This window comes from Felis catus, chromosome B4 (genome assembly GCF_018350175.1).
Source record: "Felis catus isolate Fca126 chromosome B4, F.catus_Fca126_mat1.0, whole genome shotgun sequence".
Classification (NCBI taxonomy): Eukaryota; Metazoa; Chordata; class Mammalia; order Carnivora; family Felidae; genus Felis; species Felis catus.
The window spans coordinates 104,140,292-104,157,762 of NC_058374.1; the positions used below are offsets into that span (position 1 = coordinate 104,140,292).

General features: G+C 39.9%; 1 protein-coding gene across 1 annotated transcript in view; it reads left to right on the forward strand.

Moving 5' to 3' along the window:
* The first annotated feature begins 2,926 nt into the window (after positions 1–2,926).
* The window catches only part of ACSS3 (acyl-CoA synthetase short chain family member 3), a 157,245-nt gene continuing 142,700 nt past the window's right edge, over positions 2,927–17,471 (forward strand). The window contains exon 1 of the mRNA XM_011284138.4: positions 2,927–3,793. Within this exon, the coding sequence (XP_011282440.3) occupies positions 3,192–3,793 (602 nt within the window). The 5' untranslated portion in view covers positions 2,927–3,191. The remainder of the gene's footprint in view (positions 3,794–17,471) is intronic.

A 17,471-nucleotide genomic window follows, 5' to 3' on the forward strand; every position in this document is an offset into this window, starting at 1 on the left:
AATAAGTTCTTTCATAATTTTCTGATTGTAAATTTTTAGGTATGTTGATGAAGCTGGAGGCTTTTGTGGTTGACCTTTAAGGTTGGTTGGTTGTTTATAGGCTTGGCTGCTGTCCTAAATTGGCTTGTTTTGCTACTGACCTGATGCTAATCAATGTACACATATTTAAGTCTTGCAACAATCCTGTTAAATAAGGATTGTGAGCCTCAGAATACAGATACTGATATTACAGTGTAAGAGAGTAAATAATTTTCCAAATTTCACCAGCACTAGGATCCAAAATGAGACTCAGTAGTTAATGATCTTAAGCTTAGTGGCCAGTCAACAGGCTTTGAGTGGCTTAATTTAAAGGCCAGTGTGTACCCTCTGACTCTGGTCTGCATTTGGCATTATTTTGCACTTCCATATGGAGCTCCAATAAAAATTTCTAGTCTCATTGCTCATTCGTGTTCTACTTATACACTATTATCTTTGCCTTTGCTGGACTGTGTCTTCACTCATGCTCTTCCTGTGGCCTGAACTGGAACTTACATTAACAATCTATTTTTTTTTCAAGAACTTTTCTTTCTTTCTTTCTCTTTCTTTCTTCTCTTCTTCCTTCCTTCCTTCCTTCCTTCCTTCCTTCCTTCCTTCCTTCCTTCCTTCCTCTCTTTCCTCTTTCCCTCCCTTCTTTCTTTCTTTCTTTTTATCTTTCTTTCTCTTTCTTTCTTTCTTTCTTTCTTTCTTTCTTTCTTTCTTTCTTTCTTTCTTTCCTCCTTCCTTCTTTTCTTCCTTCCTTTCTCTCTCTCTCTTTCCTCTCTCCCTTTTTTCTTTCTTTCTTTCTTTGTTTCTTTCTTTCTCTCTCTCTCAGAGAGCATGTGCATTTGTGTGGGGGAGGGGTAGAGGAAGAGGGAGAGAGAGGATCTTATGCAGGCTCCATGCTCAGCTCTAAGTTCCACATGGGGCTTGATCTCATGACTGTGAGGTCATGACCTGATCTGACATCAAGAGTTGGATGGCTCAACCAACTAAGCCATCCAAGGGACCCAGTAATCTATTTTGTACAATTACTTAAAATAAGACCATGTATTGCCAGGTCCAGAGAAAATGGTTTCACCCAGCAATGTGATAGTCTTTGTCTCACACAATGTTTCAATTAATGCTTCTGTTTTTAAGCCCTAAACCTTCATTTTGAACCTTCAGAGGAAAATCAGGGCCTTGAAATCCTGAGACATTCCAAGTTTCTGAAGAGAAAATCCCTTTCTCCAACAAAAGCAGTTAAATTCAAGACCCTCTTCACCTTTAAGTGACCCTGTAATTCTCATTTGGTTTATTTTCTCCTATTCTTTGCCCTTGTAGGTTTTTACCACCACTACTACTGCCCCTCTTAGATTCTCTTTCAGTGGGGTTTGTAGGAGAGGAATGGATGTGGATACTCAATTTGTCATATTTTATTGGAGTCTAAAATCTTCCCCTTCCTTCCTTCCTTCCTTCCTTCCTTCCCTCCTTGTCGCCTTCTGTTTCTGTCTCTGTCTCTTTCTAAATAGGAAGATTATCAGCTTAGTGCAAAAATTATAGATTTCAGAGTCAGATTCCCTACCTTATTCCAGTCATGACACACAGAGAAAATGATACTATTTGTATTCTGGGGTAAGGAACAGAAGTGGAGCAAACCGACTCTGAGAGAGCCCTCCACTTTGAGGCCATGGTGATCAGTGTCAAGGGCATTCAAGCCCTGAAATGTGCAGGGGCTGCCAAACTCTGAGCATCAACAAGGTCTGAATCCTATTTTGCTTGCCCTCAAGCAAGTTAATTTATCTCTAATCTCCATTTGTAAACATGGGGATAATAGTTCCAACTTCTTAGCACTTCTTTGAGAATCATAGGCACTAACATATTTGAAAGGGGAGCACCACATGTATACATAGTAGGTGCCAATAATGTCTGCTTCCCTCCTTCAAATCTCCCCCAACAAACCATATCTTGCAGGGTAGGTGCTCACACATTTCTTAAGCAAATAAGGGAACTGGACATCATTGTAATACAATAGGGGATAATTTGGAGTTAAGGGATCTTGTATACCAGGGAGCAGCATTAAGCAACTGGGCAGAGGAAAGGAGGAGACTAAGAAGTGAAATGGCTTTATCTCTGAGTTCAAGTGGTAGGGAGTGACTCTTCGCATTGGAAATCATTTGATGCGAAACCTTTGGAAGGAATAAAGTAGGCTGCAGGTGTCAGGGAAAAGTCTAGTGCCTTGTTTCTCAGTTGAAAGGGAATAACTGAAGTGGTTATTTAACTTTTCTAAGTTGTGCATTAGATTTATCTCTGTTCTGTTTAGCCTTTATCTCCGCATTATTCTGTTGCTACAGAGTAAACTGGCAACAGCTTCTCAAGTTTACTATCCTTCCCAGGGGCAGGGGACATTCCGCTATTTCTCACCTCTGATTTGGGGATACACAATTTTACAAATAAAATGGCAAATGGTAAGGCAAACAAGATCGCATCTGAATTTCACTAGGGTGTAAAAAACAGCGAAAGCGCTTTTAGAATGTTAAACCCAGATAATAATTTATAGCGCCTTTGTGTTTTCATTTCCCCCAGCTTCCTCTTTCTCCCTTTTGTTTGATTCACGTCTTTACCTAGTTCCTCCTTTTGGCTTTCTTGTTTTCTCATCAAAAAAAAAAAAAAAAAAAAAAAAAGAATAAATAAATAAATAAAAGGACACAGAAACTCGAAGGACTCAAATTGGAAGGGAAGAGATGCAACAAGTCGGTTCTGTTTTCAGCTCCTACACCTGTGGGGGAGTCGGGCAGCAGGTGAATCCGAGTTCAAGCGGCCTGTCAATCACTCTCACGAAGCACTACTCAATTCTTTGCAACCTTTCTCCACTCCTCCTACCCTCTCAGCTGTGATGAAATCCTGGAGCAGTCCTTGCCCTGGAGTCGCTTGTGCTTTTAATATCCCGGGGCTGGGCCGAGTTTAAAAAATAAACGAACACCGCAAAGGGTGCAGGGGCCTTGCCGCGAAGCCCACGACGGTGGGTTTCCGCCGCAGGCCAGAGGCGGTGCGCTTCCACCAGCTCGCAGTCCAAAGAGGAAGCCCGAGAAGCTGCGCGCGACCTGTTTGTTTGAAAACTGAGTTGGGCGCGTCGGCCTCTTCCGAGGGCCGCTGGAGGGTCTGCAGCGTTTCCCGGGGGAGCCGCGGGGTCGGGAATGCACCGAGCGGCTGGATTCCTCACTCTGTGGCCCCCCACCCCTCACCCCCGAGCCCCAACACTCCAGCCTGTTGCTTCGTCCCCACCCCCTCCGCTCCAGGTCGGCTTTTCCCGGCAACTCCAGTGTGACTTCCAAACTCCTGGGCCCCGGGCTCACCTCGGGATCTGCCTCCGCCTCCCGCCTGCTCCCCGAGGGCCTCAGGAAGTCGCCAGAGCCCCAGTCTTCGCCCGAGAGGTGCACTCCGGACCGCAGGCAGCGCTGCCGGCGGGGGGCCAGCCCGCGGCGATGAAGCCGTCCTGGCTGCAGTGTCGCAAAGTCACCGGCGCCGGGGGACTCGGGGGGCCCCTGCCCGGGTCCTCGCCGGCCCGGGGCGCGGGCACTGCCCGCAGGGCTTACTTGGCCCCCGGCCCGCGGGGCGCGCTCGGGGGTCGGGGCTGCCGAGCGCTGTCGTCGGCCGGCGGTGGCGGCGAGTACAAGACCCACTTCGCGGCCTCGGTGGCCGACCCTGAGAGGTTCTGGGGCAAAGCCGCCGAGCAGATCAGCTGGTACAAGCCCTGGACCAAAACGCTGGAGAACAGATACCCGCCTTCCACCAGTTGGTGAGTGCCTCCTTCGCCTAGCCAGAGCTCTCACGACTTTTGGGCGACAGGGCTTATCGTCCCTTTCTCTGGGAATCCGGCCTTGTGTCAGGACGGGAAATCAAGAGCGGAGACGTGTTCAGATCTTTTCATTCGAATCTCATTTAGTTCCAGAGTCAACTCTCCTCCCTTCTCTTGAGGAATTCGCTTACCCATTATGAGCCGAGCTTCCTATAGACCAGAGATTTACCAATATGGCAGGACTCCACTTGGCATTGGAGATGTTCCACGGTCAAAAACAAGGGTATGTCTCTACGGACAGCACTGTCTAGTGTAGGAGACAACCACGGAAACAAATAGGGAAGTACTGTCAAGTGCCCTATACTGCAGGGAGGAAGAGATTTGAGGAAAGACTTCAATAAAATCACACCTCAGTAGGGTCTGGAAGTATGGTTATATCTTCTCAAGGTCGGCAAAGATTTAATTATTAAGACCAGGAGGTGGCTGAAATTTGGCTGGTAACCGTGGTTGCAAATAATTGTGTTGACTGGAGAGGTGGGAGAGTGGGCTGGCTGGTGAGTCAAGGGTTGGGAGGGGAAGGGATTTCTGTGTGTTGACCAGTAGATTGGGTTAGATCCATAGCCCTGTCGTGTATAGGGAGCTGTGATATGAGGTTCTCCAAAATTATGCACATATAGCCAGGTAGTGCTAGAAATACAACTGTAGGAATACAATTTTTTTTTGTCTGCAGTTGCAATTATAAGTAGTTATACACATCAGTTTTGCATTACAACAAAACAGATACATTGTAGAATAAATGCCAGACTTGCCGGAATAGTAAGGGTGAGGCACACAGCTATGAGAGCTCAGAGTTCTGGGTGTTCTTTAGGCTATGTGCCTAATCCTTAAAAACGTGGTTGCTCTCATCTGCCAGCCATTAGGGAGAGTTGTTTCTTGTAAAAGTTTGAGAAACACTACAGTGGAGTTTCCCAAATTTCCAAATTCCCAGCAGTGAGTTGGGGGAATGACACAATCAGGTTTGCATTTGACAAATGTCTCCTTGTTGAGAGCAGGGGAGATGGAATGCAGAAAGGCCAAGCCAATCAGAGTCTGTTCTATATTGTCACTATGCCTGGTTCTCTCTTCAATGTTTGGAATATTTATGTTGTTTTCCTTTAGAATCTGAACACATGTTCTCTTCTAGTTCAGTTGTTTCAGTGGTGTTCGACTAACCCTTTTTAACAGGGCCAACAGTGATTCAAGCACTGTGTGTATGCCCATGAGTAATATAAGACCCCTGCTTTTTGGGAGTCATGGTGACTAACCGCATGGTCTGTGAAGCCAGAATACTGGGTTTGAGCTCTGGCTCTCCCAGTTACTGGTGGTGTGTTCACAGCCAAGTTATTTAACCTCTGCTTCCATTTCTTTATATATAAATGTGGAAATAGTATGAGGATTAAATGGGTAAAGATTTAAGACCCAAGACCATGTCTTGGGTGAAATAGACCTTATAAATGTTGGAGGAAGAGTAGCTAGCTATCTTTGCACTCTTTTTTTAATTTTTTTTTTCAACGTTTATTTATTTTTGGGACAGAGAGAGACAGAGCATGAATGGGGGAGGGGCAGAGAGAGAGGGAGACACAGAATCGGAAGCAGGCTCCAGGCTCCGAGCCATCAGCCCAGAGCCTGATGCGGGGCTCGAACTCACGGACCGCGAGATCGTGACCTGGCTAAAGTCGGACGCTTAACCGACTGCGCCACCCAGGCGCCCCTGCACTCTTAAACCACAATTATTTCAGGAGCAGAAAACCCTCTTTGTGTTTCTCAGATCAAAACAAAAATTAAATAACTTTCCTAAGAGTGTGTTCTCAAAGGTCTGTGTCTGCATATCTGTCCTAAGGTGTGGTACTGAAATTATTTATGTGACCCTCCCCTCCCCTTAAAACCATGTGCAGAGAAGTTAGTTTTTCCAAGTAAAAACCAATGGGGGCCAGATGTAAGGCAGTGACAGTGGCAATGAAAGGGAAAGGACAGATTGTTAGAGGCTTGGTTGGGGTTGGCAAGGGCCTAGGTGAGTGCAGAGAATGCAGAAATCAAAAGTTAATCAAGTAGACATTTTAGACCTGGAGGTTTTCTTTCTGTTTTTTTTTCTTCTTAATCTCTAATTCCTCGCCTAAATTTTCTAAAATTGTGTGCATAAAATGTTTTTAATGAGAATTTTTGCCAAAAGGTCTTTGTATTTTTAAAACTTCAGTACATGTAGATCACTGACATTTGATAATACTGTAGCTGAACTCTTCATCTTTGAGCTCTTGGAATTGGAATCGCATGGCCAAACCTGTTTACAGCAGCCCAAAAGATCAAAGTGAAAAAAGATAAGTCTTTGACTTTGTATTTATTTCAGAAGAGTGATTCAATCTTACTAAAAATTTTGGTTGGCAGAGCAGATTTGGGCAGGGAAATCGAGGTGGAAGATCACATATCTAATCTTAAACTTCATCAATAAGACTTTTCAGTTTCAAGTAGAATCCATTACTGTGTTGGACACTTATTTGCAGACACTCCTCATTGGTTAACAGTTTTCTATAAAGCTAAATTCAAGGGCAGGATGAAATGTCTCTCTCTCTCTCTCTTTTTTTTATCTTTATATTCCTAGGGTCTAGGGCAGAGCTGACATATGAGTTTAAAAAATTATAGTAAAGTAACAGAATGCATAGATTTGCTGATTTTTGCTACTATATGTCTTTGGGAGATAGTAAGAGGATATAGGCACAATTTGATGTGAAAGAGATTTGCTTATTTTCTTCGAAGCTGGGGTCTTGGAAATGTTGATGTGGGTAGCCAAATCTTTAAGAAAACTGAGGAGTTCATAGGGTGCTGTAGCTAACTTCTAGATGGAGCTGACATACAGGGAGTCAAGATCTCTGATGCCCTCTGGCTTCTCTTTTTTCATTATAATCTTGTCTGTTTGTTTTTCATGAAAGTAAACTCCGCTCAGAATCTGCAGGCCTATCAGAAGCCCCAACACATAAATAGTAATGCATATTAGCTTTCACAGTGGCATAAACTACCCAATGGTAATTTACATATGCAGGAGTATAAACATGGGATAGAAATCTCTTTTTTTTTTTTGTCAAGTTAGCCAACATACAGTGTAGTCTTGGCTTCAGGAGTAGATTCCCATAATTCATCACTTACATATAACACCAAGTGCCCATCCCAACAAGTACCCTCCTCAATGCCCATCACCCATTGCCTCCATCCCCCACCGAACCTGCATGCCCATCAACCCTCAGTTTGTTGTCTGAATTTAAGAGTCTCTTATGGTTTGCCTCCCTCTCTGTTTGTATCTTATTTTTCCTTCCCTTCCCCCATGGTCTTCTGTTACGTTTCTCAAATTCCAAATATGAGTGAAAACATGATACCTGTCTTTCTCTGACAGACTTATTTCACTTAGCATAATACCCTCCAGTTTCATCCACATTGTTGCAAATGGCAGATTTCATTCTTTCTCATTGCTGAGTAGTATTCCATTGTATGTATAAACCACATCTTCTTTATCCATTCATCAGTTGATGGACATTTGGGCTCTTTCCATAATTTGACTATTGTTGGTAGCACTGTTATAAACATTTGGGTATGCGTGTCCCTACAAATCAGCACTCCCATATCCTTTGGATAAATTCCTAGTAGTGCTATTGCTGGGTCATAGGGTAATTCTATTTTTAATTTTTTTAAGGAACCTCCACACTGTTTTCCAGAGCAGCCATACCAGTTTGCATTCCCACCAACAGTGCAAAAGTGTTCCTGTTTCTCCACATCCTTGCCAGCATCTGTTGTTTCCTCAATTGTTAATTTTAGCCACTCTTACCAGTGTGAGGTGGTATCTCAATGTGGTTTTGATTTGTATTTCAACATGGGATAGAAATCGTTAAGGGTGATAGACTGAAGGAACTTTCCACTGAAGTCAATAGCCCTGTAAAATATATTTCTTTTAAAAAATTTTTTTAATGTTTATTTTTGAAAGAGAGAGAAAGAGAGAGAGAGAGAGAGAGAGAGAGAAAGAGAGAGTGAGTGAGTGTTGGGGAGGGGCAGGGAGAGACGGAGGCACAGATTACAAAGAGCCTGATGTGGGGCTTGGACCCGTGAGCCATGAGATCATGACCTGACCTGAAATCGGATGCTCAACTGACTGAACCACCCAGATGCCCCAATACACTTCTGGTACTGTAATCTCTACAATCTTTGGAAAATAAATCCCAGTTATATGTAGGTGCTTTAGGAAGTTGTGAAGAACCACCTTTTTCTCAGTTTGGTGGTTAATTCACATTGTTGACACCTGGTTTCTGCGGTGATGAAATATCTATTTCAGAGACTTTAGTGGAAAACTATAGCCAAAGGGGAAGCAATTAGAATTCCTAGTAGTTTCTCTAATCCTGGAACAACAAAATGGATGTTTGGTTAGTTTCTCCTCACGAATTAGGCATCCTGCTGCCTATCCTGAAGTTGAAATCGAGCTGCCACTCTGTGATATAAAGATTAGGCAATCTACTTTTGCATTACACGTTGTGGTTGACTCTTCTGTCTAGTTCATCAATTTATTCCTTTCTATGGAAGCATTACAATCCCATTTTTGTTTATTTTTATTTAAACAATGTTCCATGATAAGACTCTCATATACTATTTGATTTAGAATTTAATATTTATTAACAGTGACTATAAGCTGAAAAGGAAAGACTCCAACTTAATGCAGATTATTAGAAAATGGTTTCAGGTTGGTTAACATTTCTATAATGGAGTATAGTTTTTTCAACATGCAAGATCTCACTTACTAGCTATGAGATAAAGGTTGTTTAATCCCTCCAAGTCTTAAAATGGTTCATAGAGTTAAAGATACCAATCATTAACTTACTGTGCGGATAATACAGAGAAAATTGTGGAAAAGGTAGTGAAGAAACTCACCACATAGTAGCAGGGGGGACATACATTGACTAAACTATCACAGAGCTATTTATTTAGAATTGCAGTACATACTATTCAGTACAATGGTTAGTGGTGGATTTAACATAGTCTTCTCTAGAAGGATCATGGGAGGAGTCTTGAGGAAATGATATTTAAACTGAGATTCCAATGAGTAGAGATTAGACATGAGAAGTGGGGAGGAACATTCCAGGCAAAGAACACAGTATATGCAAAGGCCATGAAGTATGCAGTAGCTCAGTAGATTGTAGAAACTGAAAGAAGACTAATGTGGCCGGGGCTTAAGGAATGATGGGGAAATTACCAAGAAATGGGAGAAAAGAGCCATATGGTGAATGGCCTTGTGAGTCATGTTACGGATTTTTTGATTTTTTTCCTGGTACATAATATATCATATAATGCATGACCAAAACATGAATTTCGTACTCTTCTTTCTGCACTGGAAAAAAAATAGTTATGAGCTCAACTCCAGTTCTGCTGCTTACCTTGGGCCAGCTTCAATACCCTTATTTGTAAAATGAGAATGATTGTAGTATCAATTTTTTGGGATTATATGGGGTGGAGAGGGGCTTGTAAAGTGTCTGAGACTGTGCCTGACACACAATACTAGGTATGAATGTCTTTGGATTTGGGAAAGATATTCCCATAAGCTAATGTGGTCTGGGAGGTTTTCAGAGAAATGATAGCGTTTGAAAATAGGACTTAGGAGGGGCGCCTGGGTGGCGCAGTCGGTTAAGCGTCCGACTTCAGCCAGGTCACGATCTCGCAGTCCGTGAGTTCGAGCCCCACGTCGGGCTCTGGGCTGATGGCTCAGAGCCTGGAGCCTGTTTCCGATTCTGTGTCTCCCTCTCTCACTGCCCCTCCCCCGTTCATGCTGTGTCTCTCTCTGTCCCAAAAATAAAAAAAGTAAATGTTGAAAAAAAAAATTAAAAAAAAAAAAAAAAGAAAATAGGACTTAGGAAAAAACTTTTTGTGTGTGGGAAACAAACATGACAGGCATAGAGGTTAGAAAGAATCAAGTGTGCTTAGAGAATAATGTAGTAGAGCAGTTGGCTTGTAGAGATTATTTTGGATTGTCCCCTTTATCCCCCTTATACATTCCAAGATCCACAGTGGATGCCTGAAACCATGGATAGAACTGAACACTTATATACTGTTTTTTCCTATGCATGCATACCTATCATAAAATTTAATTTATAAATTAGGCTCAGTAAGAGATTAACAGCAACTAATAAAATAGAATTATGATATAGCCTGTAATAAACATTATGTGAAAGTGGTCTCTCTCTCTCAAAGTATCTTATTGTACCGTACTCACCTTTCCTCTTGTGATGATGTGAGATGATAAAATGCCTACAGAATGAGATCAAGTGCAATGAATGACATAGGCACTGTGAGATCACATTAGGCCTGAGATTGACCTCAGGTAACTGAAACACCAGAAAGTGAAACCACAATTGGGCAGGGAAGGCGGGGCACTACTGACCTCCGATTCAGAAGGTAGTTTCAGGATGGTTTTAAAAAATCTTGGAATAATAAGAAAAAGGGATTTGCATTTATGTCTTAGGCTACAAGTCACAATCTGACTGTAAACCTGAAGGTAGGTTTTGTTTGCCCCAGGTGCTGAGTTTTTGTTTATTTAGGTAGTTCTCAGTATTTAAACATTGGAAGATTTTATTTAAAATCTACATTTCTATTAACAATTCCAGTTTTGGTCTTCTTTTGGGAAAAAAAAAAGCAGAATATCCATCTGCAATGGACAACACTTGGCTGGAACTGAGTAGCCCCTATGGAAGGCTAAATGAGACATCATGACTTCCTGGCAGCGGGATTCAGGGAAGGAAGGAATTTATGGTAACTGCAAGAATTTGAGTCAGATGTCCAACTGGAGCAACTGATTGTGAAGTGAAAGTTAATGGGTTGAAAACTGGGTGGAGCTTATGTAGAATTATAGATTTAACTGTAAGTTAAAAAGACGTGAGAGTTAAAGCCTGTGAATGTTGAGTGGAGAGTGGGGTGGAGGGGGAGAGAGGGAGAGGAAGAGCAAAATACTAAGAAGTGAACTTAGGAGACAAGTAGAAGAAAGAAAAAAAATACCCCGTAAGAATGGATGAGACTTGGTCAAAGAAGTAAAAGGAAGAGCAGGATATTTTAGTGTCATGGAGCATGAGGGAGAGAAGAGATAAAAATAGGGGAAGTCAGTAGAGATCAAGGGCTCTGGAGACGTTTTGAGGCTATTGAGGATTGAACAGGCAGTTTTGATTCAGAAACCCTCAGTGACTTTTCATAATGTGGTATCAGTATAGAGATGGAGGCCAAAGCGAGAATAGTGTGTTACAGAGTGAACCGATGGCGGAGGGGTTAGAGACAGGTACGGAGACCAGATGACTGTGTACCTGGGTTATGTAAGTTTCCTCGCCATCTTTATTTTTCCTTCCTCCCCTTTTAGGAGAAACTTCTGTCTAATGGCAGAAGTGATGAAATCTGTGACATAGGAATGAAGGGAATTTTGCTTATTCTGAAACCCATTCCTCATCAGCAGCTCTCCCTGTTTTTGCAAGTTGAACTTTGTGTGGTTTCTTATCTTTTTTGTTTGTTTAGATACTAGGAGTCCATGGAAGAAACCCAGTGGAAAAGCCTAAATGTTGAAATAAAGAGCTACTCAGGCAATTTGTATGTTCTTGTTATACATTGGAACAATTCTATTTAGCTAGATATTCCACATTTGATTGTGAGTTTGACAGGGAAGATACGGAGACAGTTGGAAAGGGGTGAAATAATTAAAATTTGTTGATTTGTTAAGTTATTCTGGGGTTATTAGGCATCATGTAAGTAAGTGGTTCAGAGGGAAAAAACGTTTTTTTCAATCTTGTATTTGCAACTTTTCTGAGTTTGACTTTGTTTCAAAGGAAAACAAATAAGCAAAATATAATGTGGATTTTTATGTAACCGGGAGGTAATTTAATTTCGCTACTGAATCTTAGTACTTTGGCAGTCAACTGGTTAGCCACATTAAACTGTTTGGGAATTTTTTTTAAACTTATTAAGAGTCTGTGAAGTTTCCTTCATATTTATCAGATTTTATTAAAATGATATTTAATTCTGGTTTGAAGGTGAGAGGTTTACCTAAAAATGAAAAATCGGTCCCCTTTTGACAAACTCTAAATGAAATGAATTTATTCATAATATTGTGCACAGTACAGGCATATTTAAAATTTAAATTATCATTTTTTTTATAAATACAAAAAATATTTTAAGAAGATACATGGTCAGCATGAAAAATTGCCTGCTGGAAATATAGTCCTGCAGAGTAACCTCATCAAGAAAGACCAATTTTAAAAGATGGGCCTTATTTTATATTCTGAAGGTCAGCAGCTTGAGGCTGTGCCATATCTAATTTTCTCAGTCCTCATGCTGCCGAGCCTTCAGGGCAGAAAGAAGTGAACTACAGGAACGCTGCAATTACATAAGCAAGGATGGATTGCCTCACAAATGGCACAATCAATGAACAATGGAAATTCAATCGGCTGTGACCCGATCAAGTACCAGGTGTAGGGGAAAATCCAAAGGCTTAGCACCTCCTGGAAGGTGGCTTAGTCTTCCTTTGTTCATGCCTTATACTGTTAGTTGAGGGGAAGAAATCCAGTGGTCGAAGTTACTTGCTTCTGCTGTTACCTCCGCTGCTGCTGCTGCTTCTGCTTCTGCTGCTTTTTAAAAAGAATTCCAGTTTGATAAGCAACAAGCAGCAACTCATTGCTTTCCATTGTGGTGTGACATTTGCAAGAGAAATATGTAGGAGGCTAATGAATCTTTGTGACAATATATATGAATCTAAGAACCTCTTTAAATTGTAGTTTTAGAAGCGCATCTGAATGTGGAACTCAAATCTTTTAGCTAAACCATGTGGATAGAGAATTTATTATGACAGATTCTGTGTGCTTGTGCTAGTATTGGGGCCAAATGAGGTAAAGGACAGTGCATGGAAAGGAGAGGTATTCTTCTTATGATATCTAGGAAAACTGAAGTTTAAGAACTTTAACTTGGAGGGGCACCAGGGTGGCTCAGTCAGGTAAGCCTCTGACTCTTGGTTTCCACTCAGATCACAGTCTTGTGGTTCGTGAGTTTGAGTCTTGCATCAGGCTCTGCACTCTCAGTGTGGAGTCCACTTGGAATTCTCTCTCCCTCTCTCTCTGCCCCTCTTCCACTCACTTGCTCTCTCTCAAAAATAAATAAATATACTTAAAAAAAAGAATTTTGAGTTTGAAATAGTCCAGTTGAAAGTCCTAGAATAGCTAACAACAACAAAACAACAACAACAATAATAATGATAATAAAAAGAAGCAGCACTTTCAGATTCTAAGCTAGAGAGCAGTAGAATTTAGTTTATGACTTTTAGGTAAATAGTGAATTTTACTGATTTAAAATATAAATTTTTCTAAGTGGGGGGAAAGCAATTAATTTCCATAGGTCTTTGACTTAAAAGCTGACTCTGGACAATAGGAATAACTTCTCCTTAGGTTTTGATATTAGAATAAAAACATTTCCCAAGTATAATCTTTCAAGACCTCTCTCCTAAGTGGATGCATTAGTTAGGTAAAAGAACTTAAGGAAGATTTAAAAAAAAAAAAAAAAAAAAGAATGCTCAGTATCTACCTTAGACATGACCAATATAGATATTTGTAAAAAAAAAAAAAAGAAAAAAAAGTTGGTATGATAGATAGTAGTCAAAGGGATATAGCATCAGTATCATTGACTGTTTGCTAAATAACTGTAAGCAAAGCATTGGAGCTTAGAAAAGTCCATTTTTGTACAAATCTAACTTTGCTTTCTCTCCACAGTTTTTCTTATTTTTACAGGGTTGTATTGATTCTCAGCTGAGAGTTAAGTGCTTTTCTAAACCACAGATGCCCTGACTTTGCCTTCCTCCCTACTCCCTGCCTTCATCAAGGCCAAATGAAGTTTGCCAGTTACCAATGGGAGTTTGTTAGACACCCGATTTTGGTGGGTAGGAGAAAAAAAAAGTCAAGGATCATTATTAGTGGAGAAAACAAATGATTCCTAGAGATTAGAATTTTGGTTCCAGTCTTTGAACAGTGCTTTGCCCAAAATAATTGTAAAATGGGAGAATTTTAAAATTAGTCTGTGATGGTTATTATTAGTCAGTGGTATCTGTTTTCTACCTCAGACATGCAGGGGGATTGGATATCCCCCTATACCCAGGGTTATATGGTTAGCTTTGGCCAAGGCGGTGAGAAGAGGAAGGTGTGTCACTTCAGGGTGAAGCCTTTAGCTGTGAGTGCTTCAGTCTATAGTTCTCCGGTCTTCTCCACCATCGTGGAACATGTGTGTAATAGATGTAATCTGCATTGCTGAGCAAAAATCATTGATGTCAATGCTTTGGGGAGTCCACCCCGCAGTGAAGTCATATGAATAAGACATAGACATTTGTTTTTGCAAGTTACAGAGAGTTTGCAATTGTTACTCCAGTGCAATCTGTCCTGTCTTTTTGACTGAGAAGGAAATAATAGGAAATAATATTTCCTCAGCACAGAGCCCCACACGGGCCTCAAACTCATGAGCTGGGAGATCATGACCTGAGCTGAAGTCTGATGCTTAACGGACTGAGCCATCCAGGCACTCCTCAGTTTTTTATTCTCATTTAATGGGTGTGGGAATGAAGATATGGAGAGTTTAAGAAACTTGCCTAATCTTATAAATCTAGTAAGTAGCAGATATAGGATTTGAACCCAGGTAGTCTGAGCTTAGCATCTGTACTCTTTCTAAATACATTATAGTGTTTCTGTAATAAGAATCTCAATTAGGGGCGCCTGGGTGGCTCCATCAGTTAAGTGTCTAACTTTGGCTCAGGTAATGATCTCACTGTTTTTGAATTCGAGCCCCCTGTGGGGCTCTGTGCTGACAGTTCAGAGCCTGGAGCCTGCTTCGGATTCTGTGCCTCCCTCTCTCTCTACTGCTCCCCCACTTGTGCTCTGTTGTCTGTCTCTCTCTCTCAAAAAATAAACATTAAAAATTTTTTTTAAAAAGCATCTCAATTAATTTTAGTTTTTCTTTCTTTTTTTATCCCTTCTCCAAGGAAACCATTAAAAGTAATTTAGAACATCTAGATCTAATTCCCAGAAACATTTGGAAAATATCCATATTATATATATGGAATAATATGTTGATACTCTTTGAAAAAAATAAACCATGTTTTATATGTAAAATATTTCAAATGTGTACCACAGTCTCAAAGTTGGGGGAAGAGAGGCTTTATATTAATTGTTACCTATCTTAGAAATTTTTCTTGGACTCTAGAAAGTAGTATTAATCTTCTCTCTAAAAAATGCTCTGTTGGTTTTCTGGCTTAAGGAAAATCTATAATGACCACATTATTCATTGCTTGCAGTATGCTTTAATATTTTTATTAGAAGATAGGAACAGTCTAATTAATTCATCTAAGTATGAATATTTGAACTTTTTTTCCCTCCAACCTTTCAGTAAAAGAAAATACTTGACTTCTTGTATGTTTGTAATTATGGAACTTGTTGATTTTGTTTACTGCATTTATTACTGATTTACACATTCATTTACAGTATTCTTTCCTGTTTTTCTTTCGTTGCTTTCATCTTGATCCTAGTGTGCATGGACAGACCTTGATAAATGGCTTATGTTAAGTGCAGAGATGAGTTTCTCAGGAATCATACTGCATACAGCTTATATATATATAATATTATATATATCATATATATCATATATTATCATATATTATCATATATATCATATATTATCTGATTATATATGGTATATAATATATATCATCACATATATAATCATATACATGATTATGTATGATGTATAATATTATATAGGATCATATATATGATTATGATATATATAATTTATATTATATATATTTTTAAAATATAATTTTTAAAAATTTTGTACAAGGACAATGAGTTGTAGGCTCTCCCACTTACTGTGTTATTGCACAGATGTAACAAACTTTAGGGAACACATGATGTAAAACTGTTAAAATGCTTTCTTTGAGTATTTAGAGGATGTGCCACATTGAAATTTGGGATGTTTGTAGAGTCTGTAATGGATTGAGAAGGGAATTCGCATGTAATTGTTCTCTAGCTCATGCCTGAGCTTTTCCATTCTTTAATACTAACAACTATGGCAATACAAAAGCAGTTAACTAATTATGGAACACTTACTGTGGCTCAGGCCCTGTGCTAAAACTATATATGTATTCTTTGACTCCTTCCAACACCTTATGAAATAGATTTAATGCACTTTTATAGCTCTGTAAACAAAAGGACAGAGAGATTAAGTGACTTGCCATATAGTGGTGGACTTAATTTTTCAACCAGTTGGGTCACACACTATGAAGCACAATTTCTGTAATGAGTTGTAACTGCACTCTTTAACTTCTGTCTGGTTGTCCTGTGACTGTTTAGACATCAGGACCTAGAGGGTACAAAAGAATGAGAACTATGTTACAATTCTAAAAATTTTTAATCAGAGATGTAGTTTCCCTTTTTGTCCTGTGTCAGTTGTGCTTCCATGTATCTTCCATTCTCTCATTTTAGAGGAATTGTAAATCTTCACCGCTTTCCCAGAATCAACTTTTACATGTGTTCTTGACTAAGTGTTGTTTTTTCCCCCTAAAAATCATGTCACCTTGAATCTTATTTCCTTTAAGTAGTTTGGCAAAGAATAACTCAGTACTCATTTCCATCCACTATACATCCACTTGATAAGCTCACACTCCGCGGATACTTTACCAGCAATTTAACCAATCATACTAGGTAATAGAAGGGCAGGGATCAGGATTCAGTCACCTTTATATCCACTGTGGAATGCAGATAACCTTGTGGATATCAGTTGCTCTGATTTAAAAACTTTGCCATGTGCAGATGTACTTTCTTAATCTATCTTATATTGGGGTTCCTATATAGATTGTAGGTACATATTACCTGAATCATCCATCCTACCTGAACCCAAAATGACTTATGAATCTTCTTGCTATCAACGCATCAAAGAGTTTGAAATTTTCTTTTTTTTTCCTCCAAATTTTTATTTAAATTCCAGTTAGTTAACATACAGTGTAATATTAGTTTCAGGAGTAGAATTTAGTGTTTCTTTACTTATATTTAACACCCAGTCCTCATCACAGCAAGTGCCCTCCTTGATACCCATCACCCATTCAGCCCATCCTGTCACCCAGCTCTCCTCCAGCAACTCTCAGTTTGTCTTCTATAGTTAAAAGTCTCTTTTATGGTTTGCCTCCCTCTCCTTTTTTTTTTTTAATTTTCCCTTATGTTTTTGTTTTGTTTTGTTCCTTAAATTCCATATATGAGTGAAATCATATGGTATTTGTCTTTCTCTGCCTGACTGATTTCGCTTAGCATAGTACTCTCTAACTCCATCCGTGTCATTGCAAATGGCTAGATTTCATTCTTTTTGATGGCTGAGTAATAGTCCATTGTATGTATATACCACCATTTTCCATTCATCAGTTGATGAACATTTGGACTTTTTCCATAATTTGGCTGTTGTTGATAATGCTGCTATAAACATTGGAGTACATGTATCCCTTTAAATCATTATTTTTGTATCCTTTGGGTAAATACCTAGTAATGCAATTTCTAGATTGTAGAGTAGTTTTAACTTTTTGAGGAACCTCCATTTGTTCTCTAGAGTGGGTACACCAGTT